The 15,353-nt window shown below is 47.3% G+C and overlaps 1 protein-coding gene across 2 annotated transcripts; it reads right to left on the bottom strand.

The window, feature by feature from the left end:
• Positions 1–8,004: 8,004 nt before the first annotated feature.
• LOC127349389 (uncharacterized) lies at positions 8,005–11,117 on the bottom strand. Of its 2 annotated transcripts, XR_007880252.1 has the most exons (4): positions 9,488–11,117; positions 9,141–9,396; positions 8,257–8,557; positions 8,005–8,169 (listed from the first exon to the last, which is right to left on the bottom strand). XR_007880252.1 is itself a non-coding variant. In XM_051375130.1 (3 exons), the coding sequence occupies exons 1-3, from the start codon at positions 11,063–11,065 to the stop codon at positions 8,343–8,345; spliced, it is 2,049 nt and encodes a 682-aa protein (XP_051231090.1). In that variant the 5' UTR covers positions 11,066–11,117; the 3' UTR covers positions 8,005–8,342. The 2 variants fall into 2 exon arrangements, 1 of the variants encoding a protein (XP_051231090.1); XM_051375130.1 differs by having other exon boundaries at positions 8,005–8,557.
• Positions 11,118–15,353: the final 4,236 nt, after the last annotated feature.

Genomic DNA, 15,353 nt, shown 5'->3' on the forward strand with positions numbered 1-15,353 from the left:
ACATCGGTTCCTAAGATTCTGAAGCGCTGGGATGATTCTGTCACAGTTTCTCCGCGCTTCTGACGTAGTTGTGCTAGATCGGCAATGCCGGACTCGGAAGCCTCTGAATGGTACTGCATATGGAACTGCTCTTCCAACTGCTTCCAAGTCCGGATGGAGTCCGGTGGCAACGAGGTGTACCATCCGAAAGCCGATCCCGTGAGGGACTGTGAGAAGAGCCTCACGCGTAGTTGATCCGACACTGAAGCCGGTCCTAGTTGCGCCAAATATCGGCCGACGTGCTCGATGGAGCTGGAACCATCTGATCCACTGAATTTGGAGAAATCAGGGAGCCGATATTTAGGTGGCAGCGGGATCATCTCGTAGTCGTCGGGGTACGGCTTGGAATAGCCGATTGCCCTCCTTTTCGGCACCATGCCGAACTGGTCTCTCAGTATGGTACTGATCTGATCCGCTGTGCTGGCTGCAGGAGTTGAACTCTGAAGATTCGCCGGGGTGGCGTACTTAGCCAGCCATGTTTGCTTTTCCAACTCTGAGCCAACTGCAGGAGCTGAGCTCTGGAGGTTCGTCGGGGTGGCGTACTTAGTTAGCCACGTCTGCTTCTCAAGCTCTGTCGCTGACGTCCCTCCTGTTTTCCCAGAAGTCCCTGATGTTGTGGCCTGGTTTGTGAGTGCCCAGTTGCCACAATCTGGCACATACGTGCACGTGTACCCGTGAGGGATCTCCTTAGGCGCCTCGGGCAAGAACTGGTAGTCACTAGGGTCACCACCGATCTTGTAGACGACGAATGCCGGTGTAGCCGGCACTTCTGGTGCTGCCAACGCAAATGGCAGCGGTGGACGGGACTGGAGTGGCAACTCTCCTTGATGCGTCCCGAGAGCTGGTCCTGACGGCGAGTACTGGTGCCTCATGATCTCCTGGATCACGCGAAGAGCGACACGCTCCAACGTGTTGACCAGGTTCTCAGAGTGACGGTGTAGCGAGTGAGCCACCAAGTAGTTGATCTCCTGCCGCAGGGACCTGGTGCGTTCCTCCGACGGGGCAGAGAGGTCTATCCCATCGAGTGCACCTTGCGGTGAGAACCCCTTCCATCTGATGCCATGTGAACGGGTTCTCTGAAAAGAGCCGATGAGGTCGGCTTCGAGGGTGACTTTGATCTCGTCATACCTCTTCTTGAGCTCGTCGGGCAGCTCCTCGTAGGTGACTGGCGTGCCGTCCGCCATCTCAGATGTAGATGGCGATGTGGTTGATGTAGAAGCTTGTCCCACCGGGCGTGCCAGAATGTGTTGTCGTCAGAAACCCACCGGCGGGCAGCGACGGGCAACACCGTAGAGCCGGGAACAACCTAGAGCTGCGGCTGGCTGAGGTCCCTCCGAGCGACGGCCCGCAAAGCCTTCTGGTCACACGTCCGATGCTGATTGCAAGGGCGTGCCACCTGACCTATACCTGGTCAGGAAGGTGATGGAGATGCCTCGCTTAGTTTCCTGCATGGCATACATGTAAACATTAAATACGAGCCTCGATCGGCTCTCAGGTTATCCTGTGAATCGGCTCAAGGAGCCGATCCACCCATGATTCGTACGGGGTGCACGAATATATGGTGGTCCTGCTTGATCAAGATAAAGCTAATTGGATCTACGACGATTTAGGGTTTTCACCGCATAATCGGATCATCCTACTCCAGGTTGGGCCTCGCGGCCACGCACGGTGATCGTAAGCCGATCCTAAACAAGGCCTAAAAACCAACACGAAGTTGATCCCCGGAACATCCTGTTTAGGACTAGCGAACGACACCCTACGTGCCGCTGGATCCTCCCCCCCTTTGTAAGGCCTAACTATTGCAGATATTAAACTAATCCTTGTAGAACAAGGATCAATCGTAACGGATCAGATCTACTAAACAATGATCAAGCGGGGTGCCGCCCCCACACCTAAGATAGGTGTGAGGGCGGCTAGACATGCAAGGGTTGCACTACGATAGCATGTTACGCGAAGAACTATGCTAACCCTAACACATCTATGATAACTACGTTGCTCGCCATCAACAAGGCTTCAGTACGAGCAACGCATGAACAACATGGAGCTTGTGCTGCCTAGATCGCAAGATGCGATCTAGGCAGCATGTCGCTTACCGGTAGAAACCCTCGAGACGAAGGAGTTGGTGATGTGCCGAGATTGATTTGTTTGGTTGAACGTTGGTTGTTGTTTATTCCATAAACCCTAGATACATATTTATAGTCCAGGGGACTTTCTAACGTGGGAATAATCCCCACCGTGCACGATACAAACTCTAACTTTTAATCTAAGATACAATCTACCATAATTAAAGATACACGGGCAATCCAGCCCAAACTCCTCGTGCAAGGCCGCTTCAGAGATCTTCCACGTGTAATCTTCCAAGCCCATCTCTCTTACGGCCCACCTCCTGATTTGACCAAAATCTGGTGATAACAATATGACAGATCAGGACGTGAACAAACCATGGCATACATCAAGGAACCAACAGCACTAGAATAGGGAACTCGAGACATGTACTCAATATCATCTTCAGAGCTAGGACATTGCAAAGCTGACAACTTGAAATGAGAAGAAATAGGAGTAGTAACTGACTTTGCATCATGCATATTAAAACGATGAAAAACTTTCTCAATGTACTTTTCCTGACTAAGAAACAACAAACTAGACTTTATGTCCCTTTTAATTTCCATGCCTAGTATTTTCTTAGCAGGACCAAGATCCTTCATCTCAAACTCACTACTTAATTGACTCTTTAAAATAGTGATCTCTTTCATGCTCTTGGCAGCAATCAACATATCATTAACATATAGCAGCAAATAGATAGGTGATCCATTAACAAACTTGATATACACACAACTATCATACTGAGATCTCTCAAAACCATGTGTAAGCATACATGAATCAAACCTTTTATACCACTATCGTGGCGACTGTTTCACACCATAAAGGGACCTCTTTAATTTGCAAACAAGATCCTCCTGGCCAGGTACAACATAACCTTCAGGTTGGTCCATATATATCTCCTCCTCCAACTCACCATGCAGAAAAGCAGTCTTTACATCTAGCTGCTCAAGCTCAAGATCATGCATAGCAACAATACCAAACAAAGCACGAATAGAACTATGCTTCACAACCGGGGAGAAAACATCATTATAATCAACACCTGGAATTTGACTGAAACCTTTTGCTACTAACCTTGCCTTAAACCGTGGAGGCTCATTAGGAGACAAACCTTCCTTTCTTTTAAATATCCACTTGCAGCGGACAGCCTTCTTTTGTTTAGGCAAGTGCACAACATCCCATGTGCCATTCTTCTCAAGCGATTGCATCTCTTCTTGCATCGCACCTACCCACTTCTCTTTATCAACCGAAGCAATGGCTTCAGTATATGTAGCTGGTTCAATATCATGCTCCACCTGTTCAGCACAACTCAAAGCAGAATCAACAATATCACATTCTTGAATTAATCGGGTAGGAGGTGCAATATTTCTCTTAGGGCGGTCAGCAGCAATAGACCGTCCTTGTCGCTGAACAATAGGTGGTGAAGGTGGAACATCATTATCATCATTGTTGGTTTCAGGAACCATATTTTCATTCTCCTTTGCGTGCTCCACCTGCACGCCAATTCTGTGCTGCTCATCATCAGAAACATCAGGAGAATCAATAGCATCAGAAATATCAGTAGACGGACTATCATTAAACATAACCGCCTCATTAAAAACGACATTCCTGCTCAACACAATTTTCTTAGTTTCAGGATTCCATAATCTATATGCCTTAACTCCTGAACCATAACCAAGGAAGATGCACTTAACAGCCCTTGGCTCCAACTTTCCATTATCAACATGAGCGTAAGCAGTGCAACCAAAAACTCTCAAATCTGAATAATCAGCAGGCGAACCAGACCATACCTCAATTGGAGTTTTCTTATCAAGTGGAACAGAAGGTGACCTGTTGATGAGATAACAAGCGGTGGAGGCTGCTTCAGCCCAAAAACTTCTGTGCATCTTTGCATTAGACAACATGCAGCGAGCCCTCGAAATAATGGTCATGTTCATGCGTTCAGCCACGCCATTCTGTTGAGGGGTGTACGGAATGGTATGATGTCTTACCATCCCATCATTGCTGCAAAACTCATCAAATTCATTTGAACAAAATTCCATACCATTGTCAGTACGGAGTATCTTAACCTTCTTTTCAGTTTGGGTTTCTACCATAACTTTCCACTTCTTAAAAGCATTAAAAACATCAGATTTATGTTTCAGGAAATATGGCCACACTTTCCTTGAGTAATCATCAATAATAGTAAGCATGTAATTAGCACCACCATTAGAAGTTCTACGGGACGGACCCCAAACATCAGCGTGTACATAATCTAAAATGCCTTTGGTGGTATGAACGGAAGCATTAAATTTTACTCTTTTATGCTTACCAAAGATGCAGTGCTCACAGAACTCAAGCTTACCTAAATCGCAGCCATCAATTAGCTCTCTCTTTGCCAATTCTGCCATGCCAAGCTCACTCATATGTCCAAGACGCTTATGCCAAAGGTTAGTCTTACTAGATTCATCAGAACTAACAGCAGCAGCAATACCAGGCAAAGTGCTATCTCTAAGGACATATAATTTCGCAGAATTCATATCACCAATCATAATAATGAGAGAACCTGATGATACCTTCAAAAGTTTGTTCCCACCTTTGTACTTGTACCCGTCACAATCAAGGGTACTCAAAGAGATCAAATTCCTCGCCATGGAGGGTATGTGTTTCACTCCTGTCAACGTGCGTGTCATCCCATCATGGGTCTTGATCTGAACAGAACCAATGCCAACAATGATGCACTGGTTGTTATTCCCCACACGCACAAAATCTCCACTCTGCACAGACTCATAAGAACTGAACCAATCTTTGTTACAGCAAATATGAAACGAACATACAGTATCAAGAATCCATTCATCATCACGTGAAACACATGCAGCCAAGACAACTAAGCAATCTCTATCAGAACTATCACTACCATTATTACCAGCAACAACAGCAGCCTCACCCTTACCGGTGACAACGGCAGCCTTACCATTACCATCATTATTTTTCGGTTGGTAAGTTCCGTTCCTTTTCTCCTTGTTCTGCAGCTTCCAACAATCATCAATATTGTGGTTAGATTTCTTACAATACATGCAGAACTTGTCACGTCCTTTGGACTTTGAGCGACCTCTGTCGCCCTTGCTCTTATCTCTGTTGTTGTGGTAGTAGTTATCTCGCTGCTCAGGCCTGCCACGGACCTCTAATGCCTCCGCCTTGGAGCACGAACTTTCAGCCTGCACCATAGATTTCATTTTCTCCTTTTGTTGGAGAGCATCATAAACTTCCGCGAGAGTTAGTTTGTCGCGGCTCAATAATATGGTGTCACGAAAATTACTGAAAGAATTAGGCAGCGAGCATAAAAGAAGAAGACCTAAATCCTCATCCTCATACTTAACTTCTATAGACTGCAAATCAGAAACAATCTCTTTCCAGGAAGATAGGTGATTCATTACCGAACCTCCCTCTTGCAACTTATGCGAGAACAGCTTCATCTTCACGTGCAATCTGCCCGTGAGATCCTTGGACAAACAGATCTCCTCTAGTTTGACCCATAACTCGGCGGTGGTTTTCTCCTGCAGCACTTCCTGCAGAATATTATTGGACAGATGGAGTTGAATCAACGATAAAGCCTTACGGTCTTTCCGCTTCTCCGCATCGGTCCAGGTATCTTTCGCTTTCTCGCCGAAAGCATCGATCGCTTCATCCAGATCTGAAGATTGGGCGAGAATCGCCCTCATCTTCACTTGCCACAAAGCAAATCTCGTGGTGTAGTCCAGCTGCGGTAGATCGAACTTCAGTGACGACATCTCGTAAACCCTAGATCCAAAGAACACGGGCTCTGATACCACTTGTTATAATCGAGATGCACAATAAACGAAGAACGAAAAGTAAAACACTGCAGGGGACACGAGGTTTTAACGTGAAAAACCCTTGCAACACACAAGGGAAAAAACCACGGGCGCCAGCCAGCAAAACTTCACTAATTCGGTGGTGTTTACAAACGCCGTGGGTGTACAATGATGCGATGATACCCTAGCGGCGGCTTACAGGTTCATCTGAAGTTAGCCTCTTCTTGGAATTTGGATCACAATATAACATAGGAGCTGCATTACAGAAGGCAAAGCTGCAGTTAGATGTTTTAACTTTTAACTCTGAAACGGGCAAAAGAAAGTACCGAAATTCAGAAACAATTTCAGTCAATCATTCAATTGGCTACTAAAAAGTGAAGAAAGGTGCTTGAACTGCACTAGATCGGACAAGATGGGCTGCTTCTCTTCCGGGAGTGAAATTCCTATCACGGCCGCTTCCCCAACGGCGAAGCTGCGGCCGGCGCCCCGACGAAAGGCTAAGGCGAGCGGAGCTGGAGGCCGTGGAGCGCGCCGTCCTGCCCAAGTTCATGGCCGACGACATCGACCCCGCCACCTGGCCGGCCTTCAGGTCTCGACTCTCTGTTACCAGCGCAGGGTGAGATGGGGCGGCGGGGATGGAAAGGATAGAAATTGTACAGCAACCACCGTATCTTCTTGATAGACATACGATTGGATTAGGGGATGAGAGAACTTTGAGATGTGTGCGCAAAGATGACATGTCTCAATCTTAGGAGGTGCCTCAAGAGGGATGCCGTGCCGGAATGGAGGATGCAGTGCCGGCGCTCCCAAACAAAAATGCCGGCGCCTATTAGGGGGCTACTGGTGGAGATGCTCTGACTAGATATACCTGGGCAGCGGCTCCACAACGGTTGCCTGAGCATGGCCACCACAGCGCTAGATCGAGGTACAAACGAATTACAGTATTGCAGGTTTGCCACCGCTTAAGTGAACGATTCGCTCCGTATTTGATCGTACTTTCATCGTACAGATCGGTAGAGCTGCGGATTCGTCGTGCTGCGAACTGTTCCCGATTCCGCTTGGGCCACGTTGCTTTGTTAGTGGGCATGGTCTACATCCATGGGCCACGTTGCTTTGTTAGTGGGCATGGTCTACATCCATGGGCCGCAAGTCTCCTGAAGTCCGTTCCATCAAAGGCTGCATCAGCGTTCAATAGTCCCACCTCGGTACACGATTACAAGTTTGGCCAGTTTAAATACGTCCAGTTTTCTGGAATTAACAAGCCACATTAGGAGGTACATTAATACTTGGGTAGAGTGGGTAAACCATTGCAAGGGGTGCAAATTGGACTTCCTCCTCAAATACTATGTGACTATGTGATAGTCAATAATTTCCTATGAGGAACTAGTGAACAGACTTCTACCAAACGAGGCATAGAGGGGCGGGGAACTTTCAGGATCTCCCTTGCGAAAACGTCAGATACGTGACAAGTATTGGAGGCCTACATAAAATGTTAAGTAGCAGTCCAGAATGGACGCCTAACAAGATATTCAGCTTTATGCCATTTGTGCGGTTCCATACATAGAAAAATGGTCACAGCTTATAGATATGACAAATATAAAAATTTGCAGCTGATACATGACATACATAAAAATTTACTCCAGAACAGAAATTCGACAGGCTATGTTTTCAGAAAGCTCAAGGCAACGTGGAGCATTTGACTAATTCATCATTGCAAAGACATTATCAACCAGAACAAAGAACCAATAACCATTTGAATCTGCAGAAAAAGCTTCCACAAGTTTTACAATCATTTGCACCAAAACAGTCTTGTGTGTATTCTTGCTACAAGTTCAACACAAGGCCACTAGAGTGAATCTTGTGTTGCAATAAGCAGCACAAAATAGCAGAAAAGGACTAGCTTGGTGCATCAGTTTCCTACAAAAGCATTATTACCTACATTTTATAGTATTAAATCATTGACCATTTTCAAAAGGATCAGCCTTCACCAAACATTCAACCAACATGGCATCATGTAACAGTACATACAAAAAAAATAGGAAATAGTTCAACATTCACCAAAACTCCACATTGCATAGATAATAGTTCAACGTCTACAAATTAAGACAACGTTACTAGGATAAATGTACCAATTAGCATTACATACACAAGTGGTGTCCTGATTTCACCATACAGGAGGGGTTGTCTGTACCAACTCACCGCGTGCACATGTCGCATGCTATATTTAATAATTATTAGGAGTGGCGTCCAGATTTTACCATTTAAGAAAGGATCACCTCATCAAAGGTTGTTTTGTTACTCATACCTTACGCATCGGAATGTTTTGTCAGGGCTCAGACTCATCCTCTTCCATGCACCAATGCAAAAGTGCGCCTCGGCAGAGCATAGCATCTAACTGATGCACTTGACATCATAGTACATGCAATCTTCTTCGAGTCCACAAATCTTTTCAGCAGCATATTTGTTCTTACTGATGAGCCGATCATTCGTATACGAATCTTTTCCACTAATTACATCCTCAAACTCGTCTCTCCCATGGAACTTTTTCGAAGCAGGATGCACAATCTTCGCCGCTTCACCCTCACAATACAGGCACCGGACATGCTCTGTTGTACAAAGAAGCTAAATAAACTTCAAAGATTGCAATGAGAATTAAATTCTCAAATGAATTGCAGTTATGCTGTTACAGATATATTCTTATCTATACTGTTTTAGAAGGGTGTTGATATGAATGGAGTTTCCATCATAGTGTTTACTACCATTTGCACCTAAAATTTTTCTGCATACTTCGATATGCGGGGTCCACATATTGTCTTGCCACTGAATCTGAACTGTATAGTACCACCTCTTACCCTGACAAACATAATATTTATCCTTAGATGACTATGCTGCATCTACATCTACCCCTCTTGTCAATTCAAGGATTCTCCCATGAAATTTCACTGCTGCCTTATACTCTATGCCAGTATGGACATGATGAACTTACTATTTAGCAGAAGTTTCTGTGTGGGTTTGAGAGAAATTGGGGACGGTTCCTTTCAGCCCTGTTCTTTTTGCAAGGTTTCAGTAAGGTGGCAACAATTCATGTTGTGGCTTACTAATCAGCACCCATTATTGATATTCATAGCTATCAACATGATGAAAAACTGATACAATGACATAGGAAACTATGCAGAAAGAAGAGTGTACCAGCAAATGGAGTTGGCGCATCCACACGACAGCACAGTGAAGGTTTGTCCTCCTCCCCATTATTAAATTCAGCAAAGTAGAGTATTGGAGCTCTGTGAGCAAATGAAGAACCCTTCCGAGTCACCAAGAAGTTTACATGGGAGTAACGGAATGTGCACGGTGCACAAGGTAGATAATCTTCCTTGTCCTCGCCGTAATCAGGGCTGCCCACAAACTCATTTGCACCACAGATAATATGGAGATCATATATGGGTTCCTACAGGCAACAGGAAAGAGGTTAGTGAATAGTGGTTGGCTAGGAGATAACGTGGGGAATAACTAAAGAGATAGAAAAACTAATTACCGACCCCGTCACACAGCAAATGCCTTTCCAATGCAGCTTTCACCTTTGCCGTGATCCTTCTTTGCTGAGCCTCGGAGCGCCTCTTTCCCACCCTCACGGGACAAGGGTTCTTCATTTTTATTGGCTCAGGTGTTGGCTGCTTGGGAGAAAATAAGCTGCTAATGTAGTAGACTTGTACTGAGGTGAGCCGCTCTCCACTCTGCAACAGGAGGGCAACAGATACCGGCAGCATTGCCTTGCATGAAGAGAGAAATGCTGCATGTGCCTCAGGGTTGGGATGCCATGCTGCGGTGGCTGCAGCCTCATAGGCTTCTTGGGTTCTAGTGCATGGGCTCTGGTTCTTCAATTTATCGATGGCACCGTAGCAGTCAACGCATTGTTGTCGGTGCTGCGCCGTCTTCCATACAGCACCATCACCACTGAGATTTATGTCGCCAAAGGACAAGTGAGTGGCCCTTGTAGCATCAGCATGGAGGTTTGGATCGGCCAAGGACAGGTAGCCGCTGGAGGCGACCAGGCATTGTGTAATTTCGTGGTCGGACAGATTGTGGTAGCGCGTTTTGATGAATGAAGCGAGTCCAAAAAACGAACGGCACTCGAGGCGAGTGAGGCTTCTTGGGCCGATCATGTCGAGCACTGGCCGTTGGCCTCCTGAGAATGTGGCATCATACCAGATTGTATTGAGGATGATGTTGGAGACAGGGTCCATGGGACCATAGCAGTACCCGGCCTTGAGCAAGCTGCGATGATAGCGGGTGCGCAGCTCATGGCGTGGCAGCCTAGCCAGCGCCCGCAGGTAGAAGCAGCGAAATGTGTCAAAAAGGACCATCCTCAGGGATCTGGTGGTCTCGCACAGCATGTCCGGGATGTTGATGTCTGGTTGACTACATGTCCGATATGCCGTGAGGTCCCAAGCTTCCCGCAGATCAGGAAGCTTGGGAAGCTCCATCCTCGACACGGACAAAACGTCCCCAACATCAGTTAGCCCGGACTGCCGCGACATCCAGGCATGAACGAGGCGTGGGGGCTCAGGATGCCCAGCGACCTGCGCGGCCAACCTGAGGGCCGCCACGAAGGCTTCCGCCGATGCAGGGGATGTGATGGAGAAGCGTGTCATGCCGCGGTACGACACGATGAGGCGCGTGGCGATGAAGAGGTCGGCGTCGGTAATGAGCAGATAGCGCACAGCCTCCCATCCGGCGAGGTAAGGGAAGAAGTAGACGAGGAACGCGACGAGGCCGTCGAGCGAGCGCCGCACCATCTCCCCCAGCTTCGCCTCGTCCATGTAGGGGCCGGCGGGGCAGGGGTGGGTGATTGGGTCGGAGGTGAAGAGGGTGTTGACCAGGATGTTGGAGACGGGGTCCAGGAGGCCTACGACGACGCCGGAGACGAGCAAGCGCGCGACATCGGAGGGCACCCCGCCGCCGCCGATACGGCTGCACGCTTCCCTGTACAAAGAATCAATCTTGGAGAGGAGCCGCGACCTCTCCTCGTCTTGAACGGCGCGGTAGGGGATAAATCTACGCCCCGGAGGAATCACTTGGAGAACACCACTGTTGGTGGTACCCGCGTCGCTGCTCATGGCTGCCGGCGATGGGATTTACGATAGGGTTTGGGTTTGGGGGAACTCCGGTCTTGGCGGCGAGGCGAGTTTCTTTTTTTCTTCTTGTTGTCGATGGAGAAAATATACTACGGAGTAGTACTCTGTCGTAGGTTTTTTTTTTTTTGAGGATAAGTCGCCACTTTATTTACCCACAGCGCCATGTCGCCATTGGCGCCCATGCAGGATCAGAACGAACCATCTATCAGCTGCTCCGTGGTGTGCACAGCCGCACGCCATCGCAGCTACTTCTCGCCGTCGTCCTCGTCGGCTACTCTCCATCTCCGGCGACGTTGCACAAGCTCTCCGACGATGTCTCTACTAATCAGCGATAACGACGCCTCGCCGCCATCGCTGGCGCCGGACTGGCCCAAGGTCACGTACGCGGCACAAAGGTCCCTGGTTGTGTGGCGCACGTCCCGCTCCCTTGCTGGGCACGTCCCACTCGCCGGACGGCCTGCTAACATCTCGCGCCCACGTTCCAACGTTCCCGGCGGTCGCCGACGGTTTAGACCGCATACCAATCTAAACCAAACCGCGTGAAACCGATGACTTTACGCTGGTGTTTAGAAACCGTTGGAAACCAGCTAAACCGAGAGGATGCACAGGGTTACGCCTTCATCCATTGATGATGGGCTTCGGCTGCTTCGCCGAGGAGGCAACTATCCGTGTCGGCGGCCGTCGTAGACGTCGGTCTCGACGATTCGCTGCTGGACATTGGGCGATCATCCCGAGCGTGGGCCTGGGATCCTCAGCATCGGGAGCAAGATTTCTTTCGTGTTTTACCGTCCGTGACGCGAACATGGACCGCGGGTCTGTTCTTTTTGGGCCTGTCTGTCGGATGTTGTATGAGCCGTAAGACGATCGATGGTAGGACATACGATGATCGAAGCGATCCAGACGATGGTGGATATGCCGCTGACGAGGTGCTCCAATATGATTGGGGTGACCGAGACGACAGGTACTCCCGTGAGAGATGATCTGGAAAGAGCGCAGGTGGAGGAATGTGAGGGTGTGCAGGTGCAAGATGGGTTGCTCCTAGATCTGGATCTTGATCAACCGCTTCATCCTCTCTATTTTTTAAGAATTTCCGGTTGCACACGATTCTGAACTTTTGGTTGCACACGGTTGTTAACAAGAGCAAAACGTGAGCTTCACTAATTCAGTCTTCGACTACTCAATTATGGAAGCCTCCATGGAATAAATGGGTAAAGCTAAATGTCGACGTCCACTTAATTTCTGATCTTTCATGGCTTAGGCGCTCCTCGTCCGAAGAAGCAGAGGCGAGGCATGCAGAATTGGTCACGAAAAGGTAAGGCAAGTGTTTGTTTTTAGGTCATTCCGGGGAGCTGAATGTGTCGAGGGGTTTCTGGCTCTCTCAACTGACAGAATCTTGTGTGCCCTCTGTTCCAGCTGCAAGTGAAGAAATTAATGAGAAAGAGTAAAACCCTACACATGAACTAGCCAAATTATATAGAACCTACGGTTGTTGTGTTTGGATTAAATAAAACTGTTTTTGCACATATGCAGCATTTTGTCATCCAAGATTGTACTGTTACTACTACAAACAATCTTCCATACAAATAAATCTCTCCTTCTCTCTCAAAGAAATAAAAGACGTTGATTCCGTGCTGATGTAGCTCACCAGTCACCATCTCTTGGTTTGTAGTGGCAGCACATATGTTTTTCTTTCGGTTACATGATTATTTCTCTCTGGCACCTTTGATTCGGTAATTGCTAGCTAGATATTTGTTGCGCAGGAAATTGATATAAAAACACGAATGGGGTGACTATGTGATGTACGTGTGGGTAAGTTTTGATAGGTATTAGTGAAATAGTTGTTTAGTTTATTTCATTTTTCTTAATTCCTAATACTCCGTCTTTAGATGCAACGGAGTATACGAGTATGCTCAGAACCTGTTGCTCGTGATGTTGCTGTGGATGGCGCAATTTTTTAATGGATCGGATTCTGGAAGAAATTCATCGATTAACAGTTCAAGATGATTGATCACCCATTTCTTTCATAATGTTGTATGTTATCCTGCAATCTGCTGCCTGGTCATGTTTTTTCTTTAGCTTAAGTCATCACAAGTGTTCATGTACGGTGCAACCACCTGGGCCAAGAGATTCCAACAAATATATATCTAATTAAAAGTGCTAAAAGTCAACGAAATAGTTTGAAATGAACATGTTTTAAGTTGAAAGGATGAGAGGAACGTGTCATCATTAATCATTTGTGTTCATTCAATATATAACAACAAAATCAAATTGGTTTGCGGAAGCATGGGCTAAAAAATTTGTCTACCGTAGCAACGCACGGGTATTGTGCTAGTTTATCAGTAATGTTCATAGGTATACAAAACTCATCCGGCGGTTTAATTAGCCAGATGTGGCGACCGGTAGAAAGAGATACAGAGGACCGAGCTAAGCTGTGAGCCTCCATATTAGCAGTTCTTCAGCTCATGCACAAACATCACATCCGCGAAGTCCCTTGATCTTGATCGAACCTCGCAGAGTACACTGCTAAATTTTCCTAGGTAATTTCCATCAAGACTGTTAATCACCTCTAAACAGTCTGAAGCCACTTTAACTCGTGAAAGATGGAGATCAGCTGCAAGAGCCAAAACCTCTCGGCAAGCGAGTGCCTCCAAAATCGCTGGGTCATCCATGCATGGAACCTGGACAGCCGATGCACCCAGGTAGACTCCTTCCGACGATCGACAAACCGCTGCAATTGCACCGGTCTTTTCCAACTTCTTCACCGCTGCGTCCACATTGATTTTGGCGACGCCGGGGGAAGAAGCAATCCACCTCCTCACCTGCATGCGCTGAGTTGCAGGTTGAGCTTTAACCTTGCTCGCCGAAGCACATTCAAGATCACGTAGAAAGGATTCCACAAATGAGTGAGTGGAAAGCGGGCTCTGAAATACACTTCCTCGTGAATTGCCTTACGACGAGCAGACCACACTGCCCATAAAGTGACTAGGCAGCGAATCAGATCTTCATGCTTTAAGCTTTTGATCATGGCGAAGATCCAACGTTTGGCATCTGGTTCTTCCGTCTTCATCATATGCTCTGTAATTCTCTCCGGTATTAGAGCCCAGATGCTTCGACTCATGTTACATTCAAGGAGAGAGTGTCTCCAGGAATCGGCCACTCCACACAAAGTGCATGCGCTATCAGGCGCCATGTTTCGCTGGTGTCGGACATCATTTGTGGGGATAGACTGCTTGGCGAGACGCCACAAGAAAAACACGGATCTTTGATGGCACTTGGACCTTCCAAAGTGCCGTCCAGTCCTTTTCCTCCTGCTTGTGATCTGACCCGGTTGCTGTGCCCTCAAGCCAAGCGCCACGACGCACTTTGGAGTTCACAATCATCCTGTAGGCTGACCGTACAGAGAAGACTCCAGTGCGCTCAAACTGCCAACCCCAGAAATCATCAAAACGTGTGGTTCCTAACGGGATGGCCCTGATTACCTCTATGTCCATGGGCAGAAAGTTTCCAGCTTTTGTACATTCCAACTAGCAGATGCCGAATTGATGAAACTTGCTACTGCTACTGGTGGGTTCGCCTTCTTGCAAACAATTGGCCTGAGCATTGTATCTCGAGGGAGCCAATTATCGTTCCATGCATGTGTTTTCTCGCCCGTACCGATACGTCGAATGAGACCCTGTTTCAAAGTGTCTCTTTCATCGATAATAGCACTCCATATCTGGGACGGGTGTGATCCTCTTTGCGCCTCCAAAAAATCTCCATTTGGATAATAAATTGCTTTCAGGATCCTAGCACTCAAGGCCTCTGGATTTTGAAGAATTCGCCAAGCCTATCGTGCTAGTAAGGCTAGATTAAATATTTCAATATCTCGGAACCCCATGCATCCAGCATACTTGGGCATAGTCATGTCTTCCCATGACACCCAACAGGTTTTCCTCTTGCCATCACGACATCCCCACCAAAAGTTACGAAGGAGGCTATTTATGTGTTGGCATAGGCCTACAGGTAATCTGAAACATGACATAGAAAAAGTCGGAATAGCTTGAGCAACTGATTTGATGAGTATCTCTTTACCTCCAACAGATAACAGTATTTCTAGCCATCCTTGTACATGCTTCCAGACACGGTCTCTCAAATATTTGAACGCTCCATTGACAGAGCGCCCCACATCAGATGGCATACCCAGATACTTTCGCTGAGAGACTCATTCTGTACATTAAGCCTGTTCTTTATAGCCGTGCGTGTCTCCTCAGGACACCCTTTGCTAAGAACA

Source organism: Lolium perenne, chromosome 1, assembly GCF_019359855.2.
Source record: "Lolium perenne isolate Kyuss_39 chromosome 1, Kyuss_2.0, whole genome shotgun sequence".
NCBI lineage: Eukaryota > Viridiplantae > Streptophyta > Magnoliopsida > Poales > Poaceae > Lolium > Lolium perenne.

Coding starts and splice junctions, on each gene's coding strand:
- LOC127349389 (XM_051375130.1), bottom strand. CDS start 11,065: ATGAGCAGCGACGCGGGTACCACCAACAGTGGTGTTCTCCAAGTGATT. Junction 9,397..9,487: donor GGCATTTGCTGTGTGACGGG/GTCGGTAATTAG, acceptor TGTTGCCTGTAG/GAACCCATATATGATCTCCA. Junction 8,558..9,140: donor TGCGCCAACTCCATTTGCTG/GTACACTCTTCT, acceptor TTTGTACAACAG/AGCATGTCCGGTGCCTGTAT.